The 23576-nt window shown below is 38.0% G+C and overlaps 1 protein-coding gene across 3 annotated transcripts in view; it reads right to left on the reverse strand.

Annotated features, from left to right (window-relative positions):
• LOC135081224 (cytokine-like nuclear factor N-PAC) overlaps positions 1-23576 on the reverse strand; it is a 52408-nt gene that overhangs the window by 11398 nt on the left and 17434 nt on the right. For all 3 annotated transcript variants that reach the window (XM_063975974.1, XM_063975973.1, XM_063975972.1), the window contains exon 8: positions 1812-1922. In XM_063975974.1, the coding sequence (XP_063832044.1) occupies positions 1812-1922 (111 nt within the window). The remainder of the gene's footprint in view (positions 1-1811; positions 1923-23576) is intronic.

Below are 23576 nucleotides of genomic sequence, written 5' to 3' on the forward strand. Positions count from 1 at the left end.
ATAATTTCCCCCGCCTAACTAATATTGGTAACCTACACTGCTAATGATAATATTATTTACTTGAAAACACAATACAAAAATGTTATGTTATTTTACTTGTTATAAAGTCAATGGACTGCGAAATGCTTAGTTGCAGAAAGGTGAAACTATGTGAGAATCGCTGAATGGTAGTAATGCGCTCGCAATGTAGCAAAGTATGGTAATATGAAAAATGAATATTTTGTGGCAATACACAAGCCACAGTGATAAATAAATAAAACAATAGTTAGTTGTAGCCTCTTGCTTACTACAACTTGGTAAAAATGGTCGTTTTAAGATCTGTAGCTTCTGGTTGCTACCTGGTCGATCTTATTTCTTGGTTTGTAGCGTCTTGATTGCTACTGGTTTTGTAATGGTCGTAGGTTATGTAGACTGGTACGCTACATAACTTGATAATGGTAAAGTTGTTAGCTTCTTGGTCGCTAACTTAAATGGTAATGGTTAATTAGTTATGCAGTCTGGTTCGCCGCATAACATGATAATGGTAGAGTCGATAGCTTCTTGGTTTGCTACCGTATTTGGTAATGGTAAATAAATTATGTAGACTGGTTCGCTACATAAAATAATGGTAAAATGGATAGCATCTTGGTTTGCTACTATTTGATAATGAATAATGATAATGATGATGTTAAGACCGCGCTCGGTAAAAATGTTAATTCACGAGTTGGTCAGTTTTGCTACATTGCTCGCTAAAAGTTATTATGAATGATGTTTACATTACGTAACAAATAATGGTAGTGAAATAAATTAATTTCCAATTGGTTAGGTATTGGAAGACCAAAATAAGGTCATTGTTTGGTTAATGTTGAATATCAATAATGGTAAATGGTCGAAGAGTTTAAGCAATCGAAGATCATTAATCCGGCTCGAAGATGTACGGGCGGGAGGCAGTGTTCGTAAGGCACCGCTCCCGTGCCCGGGATATGCGGTCAGGAAGGGAACTAACTCCCTAGTGAGCCTAGAGTCCCTATTCCCTAAGACACTAAGTCCCTAGAGCCCTAGCCCTGCCTAACAATAAATACTTAGACATAATAAGGTTTGATAGGAAGGAAGCTGCTCCCAGGTCGCCCAGGGTAGCAGCGTTAGGACGGCAGGTAGGCGGCGGGGACCCGCTGCCAGCCCGGCAGACTCACCGGACTGATCATAGCGACGGCTAAGGGTGTCTTGGCCGCAGCGGGGGGAAATGAGACACAACGACGTACGGTTGATATCTGGTTTATTGTTATAATGCTATTGGTATTTATACATAATTTATTGATTGTACACATTTATAAGTATTTGCTAGTGTGCCGTCGGTGTAGAGTGCCGACGGCGCACGCTGAGGGTTCATGGGTCGCCCGGCGGTCAATGCTGACGGTGCAGCAGGATGTACGATCGTGCTCGTACACATGTAGAGGCTCCTTAAGAGCAAAATGACGATTTGTAAGCACTATATTTATTAGTCTAAACCAGCGGTTCCCGAAAGGTGATCCGCGGAACCCTGTGGTTCCGTGGAAAGGCCGCAAGGGTTCCGTAAAAAAATATTATCCCACGTTTCGTGACCGACGTTGTTCGCGCGCACCGACTTGTTTACAAATAATTGCATAAAATCTTTATTGTTTTTCATTTAAATTTCCATTTATCAAAGTAGGGTTCCGCTAGGAAAAGTATAATCAATGAGGGTTCCTTGGCAAAAAAAAAATTGGGAAACCCTGGTCTAAACAAATAAAGAAATTTTGACTTTGACTTTGACTTCCATAGAGCCTAAATTCGGCAAGCTAGCTCGCTCATACCTCCTTCGCAGCCTGAGGGTCGGCCACGCACGAGAAGGTGATGTCTGCTTCCTCCACGACGTCGCACGGTGTCACGGCGATGGTGGCGCCCACTTTCTCGAAGTCTTTGCACTGTTGACAAAAGAATACATTTCATTAGGATAAGAAGCAACAAAACTTTAATTAGTTTAATAAATTCGAGAGATCGTGCGAGAAAAGACAATGCCGGAAATTGGCGTCTTTTTTTTTTCGCGCGGCCATCGACCAAACTTTGTTTTTTGATTACAAAATAGTATAATAAACCAAACTTACTATGACATGTATACCTCTAAACTCAGTCTGAACTGAGTTACGAGCATTAGAAGTTTAATGATTTTCATACTAGATTTGCTTTTTGCGCGCAAAGTTTTGTAAGAAATTGCAACAAAATAGTGAGATTGTATGTATAAACAAACAGTACCATCCATTAAAGGCTCCAGACATCAGTATGGAGCAGAATCAGCGCAACAAAAAATAGCGCAATATTTTGTTGCAATTTCTTACAAAACTTGCGCACAAAAAGCAAATCTAGTATGAAAATCATCAAACTTCTAATGCTCGTAACTCAGTTCAGACTGCGTTTAGAGGTATACATGCCATAGTAAGTTTGGTTTATTACACTATTTTGTAATCAAAAAACAAAGTTTGGTCGATGGCCGCGCGAAAAAAAAAAGACGCCACTTTCCATACAAAATCTGGCATTGCCATTTAATCTTTAGTTCTCAAGGTAAAATTAATCACAAGGGTTCGGAAATCGTCACCGGCAATGCATAAATTGCTGACCTATACGAGCAGGTGTGAGAGTAACCGTCCACATAATATCATGCTTACTTTAATTTTATTAATTTCTAGCATTCCCCTAGGACCTAGGATTTACCCGCATACATTCCACCTGCTTGCTTTTATCTTGCAACCCTAATCAGTGCCATCTATTGGCAGCGAGCACGCGCGTTAGTTCCATTTGTCGCCGCTAGATGCCGCGCAAAGTCCCCGCTCGGTCCGAATCGATGGCGGCCATCCCGCGCCCCGCGCGGCGTCAACGACCGCGTTGCAACGCTTGCCAGCCGAGCGCCCGCCATTTTGATAACGGTGCTAATTCCCCACGCTACAAAGGCGACACGGCCGGCACTGTGTCGGCTCTACTGAGTCACACAACGAGCGGTCTACGAACAGAGTGCCGTAGATGGAAAGGACCGGCTCGCGTCTATTGAACAAGCAACCTTTTAGCAAATGCTACAACGCTATTTGGAATACTGCAATGGCTTTATTCACCTGTAGTTCTTAAAGCAGACCTAATTACAGTATGTTTACTGCATGATCTTAATTAAATTCTCTACATTATGTAGTGATTGAGATGAAACGATTTCAGAATTTATTGGTTTTTCAGCATTTTCGTTTAGGCATAGCACTGACTGAATAATTACACAAGTATTTAATCAGTTAAAATTACATCTCCAGATCCAGTAGAAGGAAGTCTATCTTAGAGGTTACGTAGAGTCAACTAAGCGTTATAAAAACATAATTTTCTACAAACAAGCATGAACGTTTGCTTTCGCAGAAATTTATTTATTTATTTTATTGGGCTATCAACAAATAACTTAAAATATTTACCTAGTCTACATCACGAACTTAAAGAACACATTTTTTAGCATTTCGTGGCAGAAATGATTACCCGAATGAGCGTATATTTTTAACTAGACCACCAGACATTAGACAGACCGTTTATTTTTAAAGGACGACCTCCCAGAGCTGGTTATGCTTAAGTAAATGAAGCTTAATATGATTCATTTAATGTCTCTGTAGTTTTAGGGATACGTGTTTACATTGTGGGGAATCCGGGAAAAGATAATATTGAATGTTGATAGAGAGTGTTCTCACATTTTTATAGCACGTCTCATTTTCATTTCCATGTTCGGATCGTATAACGTTTCGAGAATGTCGTAAAATCAGTCAATATCAACAAGATGCCTTGCGCCTGCGTTGCTAATCCGATCAAAGCATACCAAACGTGTTTATGACGACGTTTTTGCGACAACTGACGGTCAGCAAGCGTCGAAGGTCAGTTTACACAGATGCGAGCATAACATCCACTCCGCTAGATCCATGCACAGTTCACACGGTACACAAACCGGCCGGGGCCTTTCGTCTAAAGTGTGTCAAACGTGTGACGAGAAACGAAAAGCCGGCTCGTGTAGACGAGTGCAGTGGTAATTATCTTTTACACGTAAGCATAACTGCGAGAAAAGTGCTCCCTTTGTTAGAATGCTTATTAAGGTTAATCAAATAAATTGGGAGCTGGAAGATTTGTGCTGCGTCAAAACCGATAAAACCAATAGATAACACACCATGTTACTGTGCTAAAACTTTATGCGAAACGTTGGCAGTAATGAATACAAAAATATGCTATAGAAAACAGATGACGCATCTAAATTAAATAAACCGCATTGCGAACAAAAACAATGGTAGTACATATCGGTCAGACTCAGACGTCAGTGAGTTGCCTGAAGAAGCGAAGGTTGACGCGTTTACACAGATGCCGTTTGTCCACTGCAATATCTAAGGCGCTTCGTCCGTCCATCCATCCATTTAGCTACAACCACATGAACAGGCTTCACGTGCTGGAAACTAGCAATTTGATGCGATAATAATCTTCCTCCGACAGAAAACATTGTAGCAAACTACACCTCAAACTGTAAGCTGCTAGTAAAGAAAATAGTTCTTGGAAGAATTGCTAAACCCTCTGTATTCCATAAATAGAAGTAATTGTAGGCATCTCATTATTGTACCCTACAATTTACTACATTTTGCTAACCTTAACACCTGACTCGTTTAGTTCTTCGATCACGGTCGTCTACATTAAAAAAAAATAGAAAATATCTGTTTGGCGAATAGAATAATGTGACGGATTTACTAGTAGGTATATCGAATTGTACCAGATTTGCGTTTTATCAATGAAACAAAACTAAACATCAAAAAATAATCTCAGGTTGAAATAGCTTCAACAAGTCAAGTAGAAATCCTGGCTAGCTTTCACTTAGTTAAGTAACTATAGGACGAACAATAGATTTGAGCTGTCCCTGACATAAAAACATCGGCCGACTATAATCGTAAGAGGTTTGTGTGAATGGAGTTCACGCTAGCCGTCGGTAGAGTTCGCCGGGCCGCCCACGCCAGCTGCTCCTACACCCCGTAACCAGACGTAACGCTGTGACGTCTTTGCACCATATTACGTATGCCGTAAACGTTCCGTTAACTTCCCAGAGATAAAAACTTTTAAATCTAGCTATCAGACTCAAAACAAAGTTGGAAATCTGTTCGCAGTGAAGTTACTGGCGACTCTACCAAGATTTCTGAACAAATTGAAATCGTTTAAGGAGTTAATGCACGATCATAACGAGACGATTACTCGTACAGAGCGCTTGACACCGATGGAATGTAGACTGATCATGAGAAAAGTGAAAACTGTCGAGGAGAAATCATACACACTCATTTGACTCCCATTGCATGTTAAAACGTTAATCAATTGGTAACTTATTTTAAAATAACAAGCCTTAGCACGCAAAAAGAAGCCTGTTAACAAAAACGTCGTAAATACAATCTACGTAAATTGTTAAAGTCTATTAAAGTTCTGTCGACCTTCGTTCCAAGCGAGCAACGTACCGATAAGTACGTTTGTTCGGCTCATCATCAATCGCGTAATAGTTGCAATGACTTTGAAATCGCAACGTTTCATAAGACAGTAACTAGCGGCTCGAGACGGTGCACTACTGTTGCTACTGTACTGCTAAATGGATTAATTGTGTAATGTTTTATGTTTACAAGAGGCAGCCCTACTTAGAGCACGCAACTAGAGCATTTCGCAATGATGACATAGCGGAGCGATTGTAAACTAATAACTAGGGCTTGGTGGCAAGGCGGTTAGGTTTAGATTTTATGATCTGGAAAAAGAGAATTATTTTCTTGAGGTGGTTGATATTGTCTTGAATGTAAGTTGGTACCTACATAAAGAGTATGCGAAAAGTGTGTTGGTCACTCTTGATCACACACTAAATTAGGTACAACTAGAATTCGTGCACATAAGGATCAAAGCCATTGAATGCTATTGACAAATTAATGTTCGCGCATGTATGTAATAGGCGACCGCCCATTAGAACATTCCTAAAACATTCTATAGAAGCCTCGACAACAAAGATAGAACGATGAAAGTATGCTCCGTCTCTACACAAGAGAATTTGATCGAGTGGGGTTTGGGTGTCGCTCGTTGAGTATTAAACCACCTTAACAAGGATTTAGTTACAGCTGCCAGCGCAAATATTTGCATTCTGCGCGGTAATGTCTCTCGTTCACGGAATGATCGGTCGATATCTCGATACAGGCGACTGGAAATCGATAGATAGATGTCCGTTGAACCGTGGGACCATTTATCAGCGGTTGGTGACGCTCATTACTGGACTGGTTAATGAATTAACAGGAAACCTGCTCATTGTTTCACTGACTATCAATGAGCCTGTTGTTAGAGCGGAGCACAATGTAGAGGAAATCGATGAGTTTTTGTTCAGTCATCTGAGTACCTGTACCTACTATGTATTGAATAAAATTACGCTATTCTTAGCTACAGCAGGTTTTCAACAAGTTTTAGCGTCTCATTTGAATAAGATCATGTTTTATTATAATGCTCGCATGCATCATGCGTACTAAGTCTAGCTATCGTGTAAAACTTTTATAAGTACAAAATTATCAGCTTGACGTATGTGGTTTGATAGTGCTCGCCAATATTTTTAGATAACGACTGATACTTTTATTTTTTCCCGTACAGAATAGAACATGTTATTGTCAGTATGTTTGAGGAAATAATAGCTGGGATGTGCAGCGCACGTCGTGTTTGCGATGCGATGAGCCGATGACATAAATAGTTACGCAATCAACTTTACGTGTTAAATATTCTGTAAACTGATGATAAGCAAGATTACTTTAAGTAATAATTACTTTGCTCTATAATAAAAACGATAAGCTCATAATATTGCCGCGTAGAAAATTCACGCTAACCCTATACTACCTAACGGAATACGTAAAAAAGTCAATAAAAGGGATAAAGAAGAGGCACCGATAGTATCATGATGAAAATGCGAATCATGTGCTCGCAATGCACCAGACTAGAGCATTCGGTTAAACATAAAAACCGGCACTTGCATGCACGCGACAGGGCAGGCCCTGCCCTGCCCCTGGCAGACAACTGAGACGCGACGGAGCGTGACAATACCTCCAAGAACACACCTGCGCTTTTTGCTCGATCCAAAAAACGAGATGGAAACAATATATAAACGGAATCGTCTCAATATTTCGACCCGTTCTGGATCGGTGCCATGATCAAGAGCGCAAGATGGTATTCATTTATCATTTTCTCCGTCTTCGTCATCATCTTAATTAATTGATGGAGCCGACGCTGTTCTGATGTTTCCCGTCATAACATCATACCCATGTATTTTCAATTTAAAAATGTTTTACCTTGATTACAAATGAAACAGTTCAATTTCTATTCCAACAAACACAGAAATCAATATTTAAGAGGAATTATGTATTTAAATATTATTCCGTGTCCCGTAACTCGTAAGTAGAATTCACCAAAATTAAATAATGGTAGGAAATTGTTGGAGTATCGTTTCAATTAACGGCGTTCATAAAATTCAACGACAGCAGTCCCAAACGCAATCATGTTATGTAGGAGCTTAAATCATTTGATGAGTTTGAACGTTTGTATTAATTCTATGAATTTGCTATATTCTTCATGAATTCGGCTGTCAACATTTTTTGTGATTCCATTACGCCATTAGATTTTATTTGTTACATAATGTATGAAACAGAATCCTGAGGAAAAATAATGTATAAGGAACAGAATAAGTATGTTCCGGATTGTGAGACTGTGTGGGCAGAAATGATGATGGCATCACACATCTCCAAGCGCCAGATACTGAAAAGACACTAGCTTTAGGAGCAAGCCTGTAGGTATTGGAAAAAATATTTGATTGCCTGGATGTCGTAATCTAATTTATGACCAAATTGGACACATAAAATAGAGTGCAGTGAACATATCGAAAGATACCGACCTGAAACATTAAGTTAGACGTAGAGTCGAAACTGCCGAAAGTAATGTCTTAATAATAATAAATTCGGCAATGGGACCAAGGGGCAAACGCTTTGACGTGCGTAACAGCAGGCAAAAGCGACGCCTTGAATATAAACATCGGGTGACGCACCATATTATCGTCGACTCTATCCGCTCAGGCATTCATCATATTTTTGGCAAGGATCTTAGAATTGCTGAGATATTCGAAACATAAACACAAGTAACTTTACCCATCGGTATTAATATCACTTTCTTTTAACACCTTCAGTCATTATATGAGCATGTTATCGGATTGCATGCTGCGTTCATCTTTCAATTGGCTTGGATTCAATCGATTTTATATCTGACACTGCCGGATATTGTGTCTGGACTCTGGAAAATTAGGTCATATTTCCAATGAATGCAAAAAGCGGTAGAAGCTAGTTCATTCAAGCAATCAAGAGCAACTTACAAAATGGCTCATACTCGTGAAGCGAAATAAATTGTAAGCAATACCACAGATTACTGTGCTGTGGTATTTCACAGCAATTTGCACGAGTGGACTACCATTTCAACAAGCCGCTCTCTGGAATGGTATTGTAGAGTAACCGTAATTTCAACGCCAGTAGAAAATGCAATACGGAATCTGGAGCTCCGCACTTGTAGTGCATTTTTCTCTTCGATGTTTTTCCAATAATTTGAAAGTTTGAAACAGCAGCTATGGCTAAAAAATTGGATTTTCATACAACATTTTTAGCTGTAATGGAACAAACTTCCCAGAATATTCCTATTCAATGAATTACATAAAATCCACTCCTCCGTTGTTTTGCGAATTATGGAATCCATTACGCAGAATTTCAAATTGATTACCTCCATCAAAATGTACTTGTTTGTACATTATACAAATAGCCGAGTGGGATGGTTCGGAAAAACTCGATAGATCGCCTCTTAATTAGAGGATAATAATAGTATTTTCAACCCGCTGGCCTTCGATACGATAATTAGTCGCGTTAATTACGCTTCAGTAGCGCAAAGGTATTCATAGGATTCTGTAAATATGCTTTAGCGAAAATATCCTTCAAGATATCCTGAAACTCGAGAAGTAAAAAACGTGATGAATAACAAAAACCTACACGTGATTTCTAAGTATACAAATTAAAGTATCTTCTTAGGATTGCTATAAAACAAATAAAATCTTTAGTATACAAAAAATAAGGGGCGTTCATTCCAAACAAACAAAAGGCTATAGAATGTGGATTTAGGTCGGACTCGTGCCTTACAATGAATTTTAAAGTGTTTGCAAGATTATTGTTCAAATTCTACTACCGTTCTTGAACTTGAAGATAAGTTTTTAAACTGTACGTTCTTGGAAATATATTAAAAGATTTAAAAGCTTTCTGTTGAGGAAACAGATAATTCCAGGAAAATAGGTATACGCATCGAAAAATACTGGCAAATGTCCCGAGACGTCGGCTATCGAATCGCTGCAACTGTTTTGATAGCTCAAGATTTGAAGCGTTTGATGGGCTATTACTTAGAACGTTAACAAATTAAGACATTCCTTGTTCATGATGCTTGCGCACGTAAACACTTAGAACAAGAAACGAAATAATTCGAAATTATGTCGGCCGTTTGGTGTAGTGGTTCAGAACGGACTACTATGCCGATAGGTCCCGGGTTCGATTCCCGGCCGGGCAGAAATTGAAATGATGAATTTTAATTTCTGTGACGGGTCTGGGTGTAAATATGTATAATATGTATGTTAGGGTGGTCCTTATTCCTACGAAAAAAATTTTTTTTCTTATATTTTGCGGGGCACCACGTAATTTGAATATATACCATATGAAAGTCTTTCATTTTTTTTTTTTAATTTTTAAAAGACATTTAGGGGTCGCTACCAAGGTTTGAATTTTAAGTAAAAACTAAATCTGTAGGTATTTGTTAGATTCATTTATTTTTAAAGCCAAAGCCAAATAAAAATATTACAAAATTATCGTTGTTGCTATGAACTAAGATATTATGTACAATGTACATATTTGAATCAATTATTTTTAAGATATAAGAGTTTACTTGTTAGTATCTCGACGCGTCGGTACCATGGTCGGTATAGAAGATGTGTTGAGGGGAGAAGGGGACAAGAAGCGATTGTCTATTCTATCTTTGCGATGTTCATTTGCACGTAAAATGTGATATAAACACTTAAATAAAACATTTATGAAACCATGATTTAAGATTTTCAAAGCTTTTGTAAATATTTTGACAGCTGGTAGCGACCTCTAAATCTTAACTAAAAATAAAAACAAAAAAGCTAATTTCATATTTAGAGGTATATAATCGAATGAGAAAGTGCCCCGGGGATAATTCAAAAGTCGAAAAATAAGGACCACCCTAATGTATGTATTTAATAAAAAAAAAGTATATAAGTAGTATATCCGTTAAGCTAGCACCCATAACACAAGCATTAAGTTGCTTACTTTAGGGCTAGCTGGCGCTGTGTGAAATTGTCCAAAGATAAAAAAAAAAAAATTCAACTCTACATAATTATAGAATACATGAAGTATAAATTAAACAAGATTGATTAGAATACTACACAAAGTATAGTAGTGTTAACATTTACATTAAATTAAATGTGCGTCATACAAAACGTCGTTGTATTTATCTAGTGTTCGAAGCGCATTTTCAACCGACTTCAAAAAAGGAGGAGGTTCTCAATTCGACCCGTATGTTTTTTTTTTTTTTTTTTTTTTCTATGTTTGTTACGCGATAACTCCGCCAATTATGAACCGATTTGAACAAATCTTTTTTCGGCGTATAGGTAATACCTCAAGGGTGGTCCCATTTAAATTTAATAATAAAAAAAACAACCCCCAAGGGTGGAAAATTGGGGATGAACTTTTTTATACGCAATATCTCCACCGATTATAAACCAATTTGAACGATTATTTTTTTGTTGAATAGGTATTATCAAAAGGGTGGTTTCATGCGAATTTGAAGAAAATATTTCACCCCCAAGGGTGGAAAATTGGGGATGAACTTTTTTATGCGCAATATCTCCGCCGATTATGAACCAATTTTTTTTGGTCTCAGTGTACTGCCTACCTTCAGTGGTAACATCAAGGTAATAATTAGTTAACTAAAAAGCAAGAAATAAGTAAAATTTTATAAAAAAAAATAAAACCGACTCCAAAAAACCTACACTAAAACGTAGAAAAATAATTACTAATTACCTACTTATTTATTAGGACGAATTATTAATATTTATGTAGGTATACCATGATTGATACTTTTGGAGTCGGTGCAGGCAAACTTTACATGTTTCATAATCTTGGCACCGACTCCAGAAGTATCAATCATGGTATACCTACATAAATATTAATAATTCGTCCTAATAAATAAGTAGGTAATTAGTAATTATTTTTCTACGTTTTAGTGTAGGTTTTTTGGAGTCGGTTTTATTATTTTTATTAATAACAACATTATGAAAAAAAAATTACTGATATCTGGGTCATTGCTTCAAAGTTAATAAATGTTTGCCTATATTACGTTTATCGAGTTTTATCTTTGTTCAGTATTTTAGCCAAATGGACGTAGGTACGCGATTCTGTGATAAATATGAGCGTGGGCGTCGATCACGTGAGCCGAATTGTCAAACGGAAGCCGGAAAATTCGCTGGATTCTAATTTAAGTTGTATAAATTATATATTAAATAATCTACCACATTTATAACCCACTGTAGTAATATTCCAGATTGAATTTTATTATACCTACGCTGAATATCCTTCCTTATGAATATTTCTACACTGTCATGATGCCTATTGTTGATGCCAGTTACAGAAACGCTATCAACGGCTGAATACAAAATTATTGGCACAAGGTTTTCACGCTTCAATTACAGCTTGTGTATTGTAAATACATTTTTTCAATTAGGATTTAGTTAGCACGTTTGTTAGATAAAGAGGTTCACATTATTTTCCTGTTTCCACGACAGTTCGAATACTTCTATAATGATGATGTAATTTAACTTTGTGAATTCCATAGTTTGGTCGACGATTTTGCTACTGGAATCAGATAATAAGCCATCTGCTTTGAACCTTCATACCTGCGAGGGGCGATCAATAGTGGGATCTATTTAAGGAGCATTCGCCAGTTCATTCAGACCGTCTCGAACATTCCAAATAGCGACGCACCGCGGTTATCAACGATGGAGTCAGTAGACCACGGCTTTTCGAGACGATCATTGTATAGTGTCGTGTTTAGATTCAATGACCGCTACTGGACCAATCTGAGATAACAGATGTTCTATTAAGCCGTCGTGAGTCGGAAATTCTGGGTTCGATTCCCAGGAAGGACACACGTCTTGTGAATTGGAAATTTATGAATAATTTGGTTAGGGCATTGAATTGCAAGGCTTCTTTAATCAAAGGCTTCTTTAGTCAATAAAACTGTGCTTCGGAAAACACACTCTACAGATTGAGTATTATAAATGTTTCTTCCAAACTTACATCAATTCTCACGATGAAGCGAAAAACGCTGGAGGGTTTGTTACGCATAACAGTTACGTCATAAGATGTCACTCCTGATGGCATATCATCGGTTTTAATTTTACTTAATGTTTCGTTGAGAAATAATTCATGAATAATTAAACGTGCACCAGCAAGCGATACCAAGATAGAAATGTCAAAGATCAGAATGTTATAATTAATGTAATCGCCCAGACGAAGCTAATGGAACCCCTGGTGTAATATAACTCGAGTCTGTGCATAATGTTCGCCACTAAACAATAAAGTCTGAATGCTGCTTAGCGGCAGTTCGACTTTGAGCAACTTACGAGGTCATAACAATAATAAACGAAAGACTATTATGTTTATTTATCCTCATACTAAAGGCAGGAAGGCATTGTCAAACCTGTGACATCAAGAGAGTCGATATCTCTCTGAAATGTCTTTGAGGTTTTGGTCTGAAAACGCAATAAATCTTGAATTTTTCGCTATTATTTATTCTCTGGAATAATTTTCCGTTTTTTCCAGAGTTTAATAGTTCTAATTAATATGTATACACTTGTAGTAAACTGTAATTGAAACATAAGACGACGGCTTGCCTAGACCTTCATCTAAAAAACTGGCGCGCCCCCAGGGAGGCGTAGCAACACGCAAAGGGAGGCGAATACGGGCTGTCTGAAATTACCTACCTATCTAGACAAAGATAAATAGCTAGATTAAAGTTAGGCCACCGTAAAGTCTGCCAGGGGGCTTGGGAGTTTCTGTTTGCGCAACATCTGTTATGTGGCAAAGTTTGCTCTTTTACTGCATAGCAACTACGACTCGCTAGGCAAGGTAAACAGGCGCACCGGAGACGCTGCAGGATGGCGGTATAAATAGATCGCACCTGACCGATCCAACGACCGGGTAACCCACTCGTATCCCGCCTGGCGTAGTCACTTTGTGAGAGAATAGATAGTTAAGCTTCCTACTAAATTATCTTAACCCTGTTCAAAGATTTGTACCTGAATAGTTTTCAGGTAGAATTTTACCTGCTCTACTGAACTCTAAAATTATCATACTGTTCCAAAATAATATAATTATGGGCATAATGACCATGCCCAAATCACTCAACGTATGACTATACACGTTAAGTAGGTACGAAAATAAGCAATAAATACAAGTAATACGGTGTATGAAACAGATGTTTTAACATACATATTCAGTAAACAAAAATATTATTCAATTGCAAAATTGAAAAACTTACAATGCACTAACGAATTAACATCACAACAAAATATACCGTGGGTTTGCGTCAGTACAAACTACGTACAACGTACAACGAAGATAGATAAAACCTATGTTTAACAAACTTTGGAAAGAGTGCCACAAGCGAACTGGTGCAGACATGATAAACGCAGATAACCCGAGGCCCTGCACTCTGCAACGGAATCTATTGTTCGACTCTATCATCTCTGTTATTCACACCGGGGTGCTGGCACGTGTGAGAGAGACGGTAATCTTATCGTGTATACTTTTTACGTAACAACGTATTTCTGAATAGTCCTTTTAAGTGCGAACGCACCGTGACGCCCAAGTAACATAGAGCTGGACGGTGCTTTCCGTATCTGCGAAAACAATGGAACTACGAGAATATTCATAGGAACTAACAGTAAATAGATCAAAGACCGAAGCTCTGAAGACGTCGAAGTTATCCAGAATCGGAATGATCGACATGATTCGAACGACCCACTTCTACTGTAACAATCGCATATAGAAACGAACTTGTACTTATATGTAGGATTGTTCTGTTGCTGATACCATCAAAACAATGGCCGAAGAGATTGTACAACAGCCACTCCACGTCGTAATAAAAGCCACGGCCACTTTCTCGGGTCAATCGTCTAAATGTAAGATCATAATCAAGAGCGAATCAGTCTTTGTGGGCAATAGTGGGCATATAAAGCATGCCTCAGTCTATCCTGCAAATGCAAGAACTGTAATGCACTGGAAAAGTAAAATAGCCCGACCCGCAATGCGTTGCAGATTTAGTTCGCCCTCAACAACATTTACAATATTATTATGTATACCTTTCCACATTGTTGAACCAGCAATATAAACGTTTAAACATGATAATAACTGAAAATGCGATAGCTGACTACTATTGAAAGTTCCATTAAGAATTGGTTTTTGATGGCGGTTCTTAATTGAATGGAAACACTAATTTGTTAGTCTTACTTCATCGGTTTGTAGAATATTCGCATAATCTTACGTCACATAATCAGATAACACATTTTTTTTGTAATATTTGTGTAATGAAATAAAAATAGGTCATCTAACTCAGCAGTGCCGATTTCTTATTACCGGCCGGTGATATAACTTGGCGTGAGATTGGCTACAGAGTTAACCAGTATCAATAGATTCTCAACTCAAAGCGAAGACAAAAAAGTGGATAGGGTACGATTCGCGATGGCCTTTTTGCGAGAGCAATTTTGTTTTGATCATTTACTTGCCTCGTGCCTCTCCACGACCTCTGGCAGATATATTGAGTGTCTCCACAGCCAGGGTTCAAGGTCACTGACATTGAATACTGCTGAAAACAACTTTGTTTTCTTTTATCGCATTCTGTCTGGATTTCACTGAAATTTCATTAAAGTGAGCATCCCTAACACCCAGTGAGCTCATCGTAAAGGGCGGTGACGTCTCTTAACATAGTCAGGAGGTAAGTTACAAGTTCGGCTTACTCGTACAAGGTGAACAAAATTCACACGTAGGTACCTACTTTAATTTTATAGTATGTTTGACGATAATTAATTTGTTTTGGTTGATGACTGATGCGTCACTGCTAAAACAAAACTGTGTTTATGTTCTACGAGTATTACACTTGTTTTTTATCAAAAACAACAATCTTAATCATTTAATCCCCTAACTTTCCATTGCTCAGATTTCAACCTTCAATTTAATCTATAAGTCTTGTAAGTTCCTAAATGATATGATTATTTCTGGTCTCGGGGCCTCTACTATAAAAATGTTGTTGACAAAGATAATGTTGTGTGTAAGTATTATAATATCATTTGGATTTGCACCGTTATCTTATCAACTTTAGATAAGGAAGACGGGGCATCTCTTTTCTTGTCTTGTCAGTGATCTCGTAAGCGGACCATTAACGTTAATCCGAGGGTATGCGAGCAATTTGCGTCAGTGTTGCGACGTGATAGGTCCGCTGTTGCGCTTGACATTGGGCCGGATTCTGACATTCACTTGTGACGATTCTGATAACTTAAGACAACTAAGAGCTCATTTTCAGCATGGTGAATGTAGCTGAAACGGACTCTGAATTTTAGAAGTGTTAAGTAGGTACACCTTTTTCCTTATCTTAATGTGTTTACGTAATGTTCTCTTTGGTATGTGGATTTTGTCAGTTTTTGGGACAACTCTACTAATGACGACGTGTTCTATGACTAACCAGAACTTTGCTGACGTTTGGTTTAGTTTAGTCTTCATATTTTCCTTGAAAACTGTTTTCGTATTAAAGAAAAAAAACTTTCTAAAACAAACCTCTAGATTTCTAAATAGAGTAATGAATGTACTGTGCTCGTAATGGGGACCGTTGTCACAACATCACCGGCGCGACGAGTAGGGTAATTGTTGGTAAATAATGGGTATCTCACTTCTCTAGAGGTTTTTCCGGTTCTTTAGAAAAAGGGCGTTAATAATGTGAGTGAGCAATTTTTGTTTTATAGTTTTAATTAAAAAGAACATGAAAATTTTTACACGAAGAAGAAAATAAGACAGAATTTATTCTCTACGCACGTGTCTCTGTATCTTTGGGTTAGGAATATAATTAAGTGTTCGAAAACAATACATAAGTCATGATTAACATGCAACAATCCGAATGACACTATCGTCCTAGTGATATTCACTTACAAAATATGCGCTTCGGTGGATACCTGTCACAATACAGGTAATTCCCAATCATTTAATGGCAATCACGTGTTTCCTAAATTGCACTCATAGTCTTGTGAAATTACGCGCATTCTTCAGCAACCCGCGGAATACAGTTAACTGTGACCATAAAACTCAACAATCAGCAGTGAAAACGAGTTAATGAGAGCTATTAAAGATACACCTGTGTGACAAGCAATGGAAGAAAACTAAATAGCAACTATTGTTTTTTTTTAATTACTTACAAAGAGAAATACAATAAATACACGGATAATTAGCAGACTTGACATAGAGGAATTCGCTGAACATTTACTATCTGATTAATTCTTAAACCTTAGAAGAATCTCGAAGCTAGACCAAGAAGGGGGAGGGAAGGACGTTCGCTGGAGGTCGCACGGTACGCTCCAAGATCGTTATTATTTAAATTCCACTTTCATACGGCGAAATCAATAGCCTAACATTACTTCATCCTAATATTATAAAGGCGAAAGTTTGTGAATGTGTATGTCTACTTCTTCACGTCTAACGGCTGGAGCAATTTTAATAAAATACACCCTGCATTAGCACATAGGCTACGTTTTACTGCGGGAAAATAAACCGCGGATAACACCGCGGAGCACAGCTAGTGAGAAATAAATGTAGTGGATACAGCTCGGTCACGAGACGTGACGAGGACCAATTTATTGGCGATGTCAAATCCATAATGAAGGGCATAAACCTAACGACTCGATTAATAGAGCTCCTTTCGCATTATTGGACCGTTGCTAAATATAGACACGAGTGTTACAGAATACTGAAAATACGTTATGTATCAGTTCAAGCATACGTTTGGATTTTCGAGTGGATTTTGTAGCTGGCTATGGCATTTAAGATATGAGACCCAGGGAAAGAACAAAGGCTGAAAATAATTACTTTTTTAAGCACTCTGTCTCTGTAATAATTTTATAAAAGCAAACATAAAAAATAACTTTCTCAAGCAAGTAATGATCTTTAGTAAAATGAAACACGGAACAGAAATTAACAACAGCGATGAATGAAGATAATTTTCCAGTCATTTGCCAAGTTATTAGTGCTTGTACAGACAATAGTCTGTAATGTTTTTAACATAACAATTTGATATAAGGCATTTATTCATTTTGATTTGTTAAAGCATGTCAAGTCTAAATGCGTTCTTAAAGAAACTGACACGGTTGTGTGTGTAAATATCAGCAAAACGTGAAGCCAATAATCAGTTCATTGTATCGAATATCATAGTCGTTCGTAACTTACTCGATATGTTATCAACAATTTGCTGAATAACGTTATTATTGCTTTGCGTTCAGTAATCATGCGTACTGCATACAATAGTCATTCGCTTTGTTCACAACATTTCTTTGTTAGCCCACGGTTATTTAAATTCTTCCCTTAATGGCACTGTATAAATTACTATAGGCCATTCTCATTAGAATAGTCATAATTACTTTGCACAGTTGTACAGAGTGGAATTCCGAGGAAGACATCAATGACGAATGTAAGGTAATTTGGTCATGAAGGTAATTCTGGACAAGCTCTGCTCGCGGTTTTGCTACTGGTTCGAATTTAAAAAAATATAATGTTGGATTGTCTTTTTATCCAGGAAGGAGCAGGAGGAGGAAAATATTCAAATTATTAGGAAGTCGCGGATGTGGTCGCGGGCACAGCTAGTAAATTGTAAGAATTATAAGGTAACCTACTTTTTAATGTAAAAAGAAAAGACTAATCTATTTGTCTGCGTTGTTTGTTACTCCCATAATGAAAAAGTCCTTGTTTGTCCGTGGCTGTTGGCAGACAAACCTACTTAAGATTTTGTATTACCTTATGAGTACAAATTACAATATGAATGAAAATGTTTATCATGATTACCCTATTTGTCAGAATATAATGAGTTGTGAACTTCAATTCAGCTGTAATCGATGTTGGCGCCTTCCGAACGTCACACTATCGGTAGGTGTTTGGGTCGACATTTGCATAATTACATTTTAAATGCTAATAGCACATAAGAATCACCTCGGTGACTGCGACAGACAGTCTTGTCGAAGACAAATATGACGTCAGTGCATTTAAACTTACTACACAAGTACACAGGTACTCCAAGACTGCTAACAGAAAATGCGTGGAAAGTATATAAATAACGTAGGTAGTATTTCACAAGTAGATAATAACGAATTGATACGCCAAATGAACGGATAAGAAAAAATATCTGTTAAGATACCAAAGATAATACCACCGTCATTAATGGACTGTTGTCTCTGGTATTGCTAATGACGACATTGAGTGATCGACCCATTGATATGTTAGCTCAATGGATCGACCCACACACGACCTTTTCCCAATTTTTATATCCCTCTATTTTCTTAGTGAGGTCATCAAGAAAAGAAATATAAACAAAATACACTTTGATCTTCACATGAAGACTCAAAATTGTAATGCAGACTTATGGCCGTATTACGAAAACATCCCGTGTTTGATCAAAATATTAAAATTCAACCAAGGCTCGTCACTGCCTGAGTTGTGATCAAGTTTTGAGCACCATTTCGTGATATGGAACTTAAACTAAAGATCAAAGTGTACTTTTTATTAACTACTACGGATGCGACGTCACTTCAATAATTGGATTTGTCCCCGAATCGGTGGAATTTTCCGCATAAGCTAATCGACAGTAATACTTAACAGTACTACAGAGCCGAAGCCGAATTTCACGATCACACACATGCATAATCTACGACTTTGCGAGCGTGTGGCGACTGGCGAGGCCAAGAGATTATTTACTTTTGCTCTGCCACGTCACCAGCCGCGCCCGCCCCCTCAGTGGCCCAAACCCATTCCACTAACTGACTCGAAACCGCTCTGCCCATTTGCCTAGCATCCATTAATCAACAATGTAACATAAACTTCCTGAACAATAAGGAGTTTACTCAACAGAGAGCGTTCGAAATTTCTCCACTATTCAGACATGGCTTGTTGCTAGGGTCCCAATGTCCCCTCTCTTTATCCCAAGATATTCATAGAAACTGCCATCTATTACCCTCTAGCTCGAGGCCTTGCAATTTGAAACTGCAGTTGTAATAGATCCTCAGTTATACTAGTAACAAAGTTTGTACAGCTACAGAGAAGCCGTATATTGCAAGGCCAAGACCGCTAATGCCTGGCGGCTGTACTACTCGATACCCGTCCTTGTCTAGGCTTAGCTGATTCGAAAGGGACAGTAAAGGTCCGCTTCAGGTAGACTTCGCAATGAAATGGTCTCGTGTCGTTTGGTGAAATGAAGAAACACGTGCCTTCTACGTTATTTTTAGTGCGCCAGACGCACGGCTCTTTCCTCCGGCTAGTGTTAGAGAGAGACTAGCACCAAACTTGCACGTGCTAAATTACTGGTTGTTCGTGGACGAAAGCGAAGGCAATCGATTAGTGTCGTATATTCTAATTGCATTAAATCTCAGCGAACGACCCGACTTATCAGTTCTGCTGTCGTATAAAGTAGATCACGCTGCTGGTCGTGACCAACAAACTACGCTGGTACTTTTATTAACAGCTTAACAACCCTTCTACAATACAGTTTATCAAGCAATATTTGAGCATAGGTAGGATTTCTTTCTTTCTTTCTATAATATTCTTTTGTTACTTTTAATAAGACAATAATTGTTACCTAATGAAGACTAGACAGCGAATTAAATTTAGCGTGTAGTGGATTAGTAAGTCAACAGGCCGTGTGTGTACTACAATACCTAGTGGTTATTAATTAGGAATATCGAACATTCGTTATTACTTAATCTTGCGTAATAGGCATGAACCTTAACAAATTAAACGATCTGTAAGTAATTCAACATTTCATGTGTACATACATTCCTTTCCTTCCACACTAATTCCTTTCTAAGAAGTTAATTTCAAAAAAAAGTTATTGGCTTGATTGTTACAAACAATTTGTTAGCGAGTAAATTTTTTTGAACAGCGTCCAATTTATAAAGTTTTGAAATTGAAATTTTCGCCACTTGCGAGTGACACGAGTGGAGAATGTCCAAGGTGCACTGCTGAAGGTCACGTCATTCTTTTGCGATGATGTCGTATGTAGCGTACATTTCGGAGAAAAAAGATATCCAATAATCACCTGTTACTGTTCACTATAATAACAAAACGCTTTCGCGTGGAGTCTACGGTAGACAATGGAGAAAAAACTTACACGTTGAATTGCATGGGAATAATTTATAATAGTGCAAAGATAGCCGGATACACGGCCCTAGCCAAGGATGATCTTGGCAAGGAGACGGCTAATTTATTTTATTTAATCACAGACCACATAAATAAACTTAGGACGTTTAGAACGTGTAAAGAGCACCTGAGACTGAAAGATTTTAATTTATTTCAACACGACGGAATGTCTACAAATGAACGCTAATTATTGCCAATAAGCACAAAAAGAGGTTGAAACAAACAACTGGAATCCCAGTCAACGAATGGAATTTTCCGTTCGATGAACCCTTTTTAAGGAGCAACATTATTGCTCTTCCGTCTATATCCCGGACAACTCAACTAATCCGTTATCCTCTTTTAAAGTAGACAAACTCTTTTGTAACTACACCAGGAAGTAATTTACGTAACATTACGACAGAGAGAACGACTGTCGTTATCTTGGATAGCTTTTAGTTCATGTTGCCAGCTCAACAAATAAATTAATAAACAATTACGGTCTGTTTAGTCGACAACGTGGCGAGGTGTCACACATACATCATGGGCGCTACGATATTTTAATTGGCGTAACGTGTGACGATCACTAGCCGCAATTGAGACGCGCGCGCAAGGACGCCGCTAAATCTGACGCTGCATCCGATTGTCTCCACGATTCCGATTCGGACAATGCAGCGATGCGAAATGATCACATCAACATTCAATTCAAAGGAGAGTGAAATCTAAAAGTAGAAATGGAAAGACGGTTAATTCGGGCTCGCCGATATGCGTGGGAGTGAGTTATTGCCAGCTAATGAACATTTAAGTGGCAGCGTCTTTAGTTCTAGAAATCATTTCGGAAATAAATCTTTTGCCTTTTAGTTTGTAAATCAAAAAGCTTCCATCATACTAGCTAGCTTACTGCCTTTCTAACCAAACTCTGTCTATACCTTCTATTCAGAACACTGACTATTAAGCTATAGCTAGCTATATACCTAACATGAGTTACATAATGGTACCCGTGCAAGCGACCTAGCTTACTCTGAAAATAAGTTGAGGTCACGCAAATGTCAAAAATGGCAAAAACTTGATAAAAAAATATATCCGAGTAAGTAAGTCAATCGATCAATATTATACCGTTATGATAGGTATGTCGTGCACCAACGCGTTCAGATAAAACTAAAACAAAGTACGTTCATGAAGCGATAATGAAATGTTATCATCTACATGGATGAGACGAGCGACACTGATTAGTCTAAATGTGCTATGTAGACTGAATTTAGTTTTTTAATTAAAAGGTCACGATGGGGGTCATACACACTGCCATTTGTAGTCATAACATCAGGTTTGCAAGGACAAACAGCTATAGGCAACTGAATAATTGGGTGATCTACTTAATTTAAAAACAAGCCAAGGTAGTAGTAGATCTTCTAAATCAAACAGAAAGTCTGTATTGAAATCTGTTTGTTACGGAACTTAACTTAAATTTAATTGCAAAATGACGATTTGTAAGAACTATTTATTAGTCTAAACAAATAAAGAAATTTTGACTTTGACTTTGCAGCCAACTGCAGAGTTAACGAAATTCAGAAGCGAAGAACTAATTAGAGAATTGGTGCAAAGTTATTATTGATCTGTTGTTGTAACATCGCGTTCTGCCTGACCCTGACCCTATGATATGCGATAATTCAAATAAGTTAGGTATCATAATATCAAAGATATTTACGAAATTGATGTTTGAATATTCAAGCTGCAAGGGATAGCACATCAAACTATATTTTTGTCGCAAATTCACCCGTATTACAACTGCATTATGATGTCACTGTGTTTAGCTTGATATACCGTGTCTGTTCCGGACTTCCGGGAAGAAAAACCAGCGATAGCGATTCACATTTGACCGATTTGATAATTCCAAAATTGACATAAAAATATATCTTATTACCTACTATACTGTGATTGAAATTGAGAAATCTTCATAAAAATTCCCCGATTGATTGGTAAGATTGGGAATTTGTGACTTCAACCATTTGAACGAAATTACACGTAATTGTACCACTTTAGAGGCTTGTTATTGTGAACAGATGCGGGATAAGGACGGACAGAACAATCAGTAAAAGTAGTTGTGAAAAATAAATAATACGGGCCGTAGGTATTTTGGTATTTTGGATTCAAGTAGGTATGAAATTTTAAAAACTTATGATTTGAATAACAGCTACCTGGGACTCCGGAGTTGCATGAAGCAACCAAAGCAAAAGGCAAAGTGGCAAAGGCAGCGTGTTTGAATCCCGCAAGGGGCTTTAGAAAAAGCGGGCTACAATACAACTGGTTTTTGTTTGTTTTCGCAATGGATCCATAGATGAATTTACTCATTCGATGTCTAGAACCTAGGCAGGTACGTAAAGGTGATTGTAGCTTGGCTCGCAGCTGCACCGTCTGTCTGTTGACATAACCGGCGGACTTCGCGCCTGAGTCACGGGCTGAACAAAATCTCCGGCTGTAGCAGCTTGGATTCTACAATTTTATCGCAAGTTAGGGAAAACTCGTGTTTTATAGCGTCTTGATCTTTTTGCTACCTACCATTTAAATGAATTTGTGAAATACACAAACATAATGACAAACGCTTCTCGTACCTACGTAGGTAAGTAGGAATTTGTGTCTTATATTAAGCGTTAATTAATTTAAATGTTGTACCCTGTATTTAAAATTACTATTCAAGAAGAACGCTTATAAGTTAATTAAAATTAACTCGCTGCTTACTTACTTAACTAACAATTTAACAGTCAGTGGTAAGTTATTTTACATAGAGATGAAATAAACTAACAAAAAAACCTATTGCTACAATTTTGTCAATAAAAAGTAGTTTTCCCATTGCATTCGAATCAAAGAAAATCTACTTCAAGATTGCTTCAAGAAAGAATGCGCGACTGTGGTGCCTGTTGGGACGGCGGCGGACGGCCCGCGCGTAGCGCGCTTCCGAAAGCACTTTCGCCTCCACTCGGCCGCACTCGGGCCCGCTCGCGCCCCACAGCTGACTGGGCCAAT

Source organism: Ostrinia nubilalis, chromosome 19 (assembly GCF_963855985.1).
Source record: "Ostrinia nubilalis chromosome 19, ilOstNubi1.1, whole genome shotgun sequence".
Classification (NCBI taxonomy): Eukaryota; Metazoa; Arthropoda; class Insecta; order Lepidoptera; family Crambidae; genus Ostrinia; species Ostrinia nubilalis.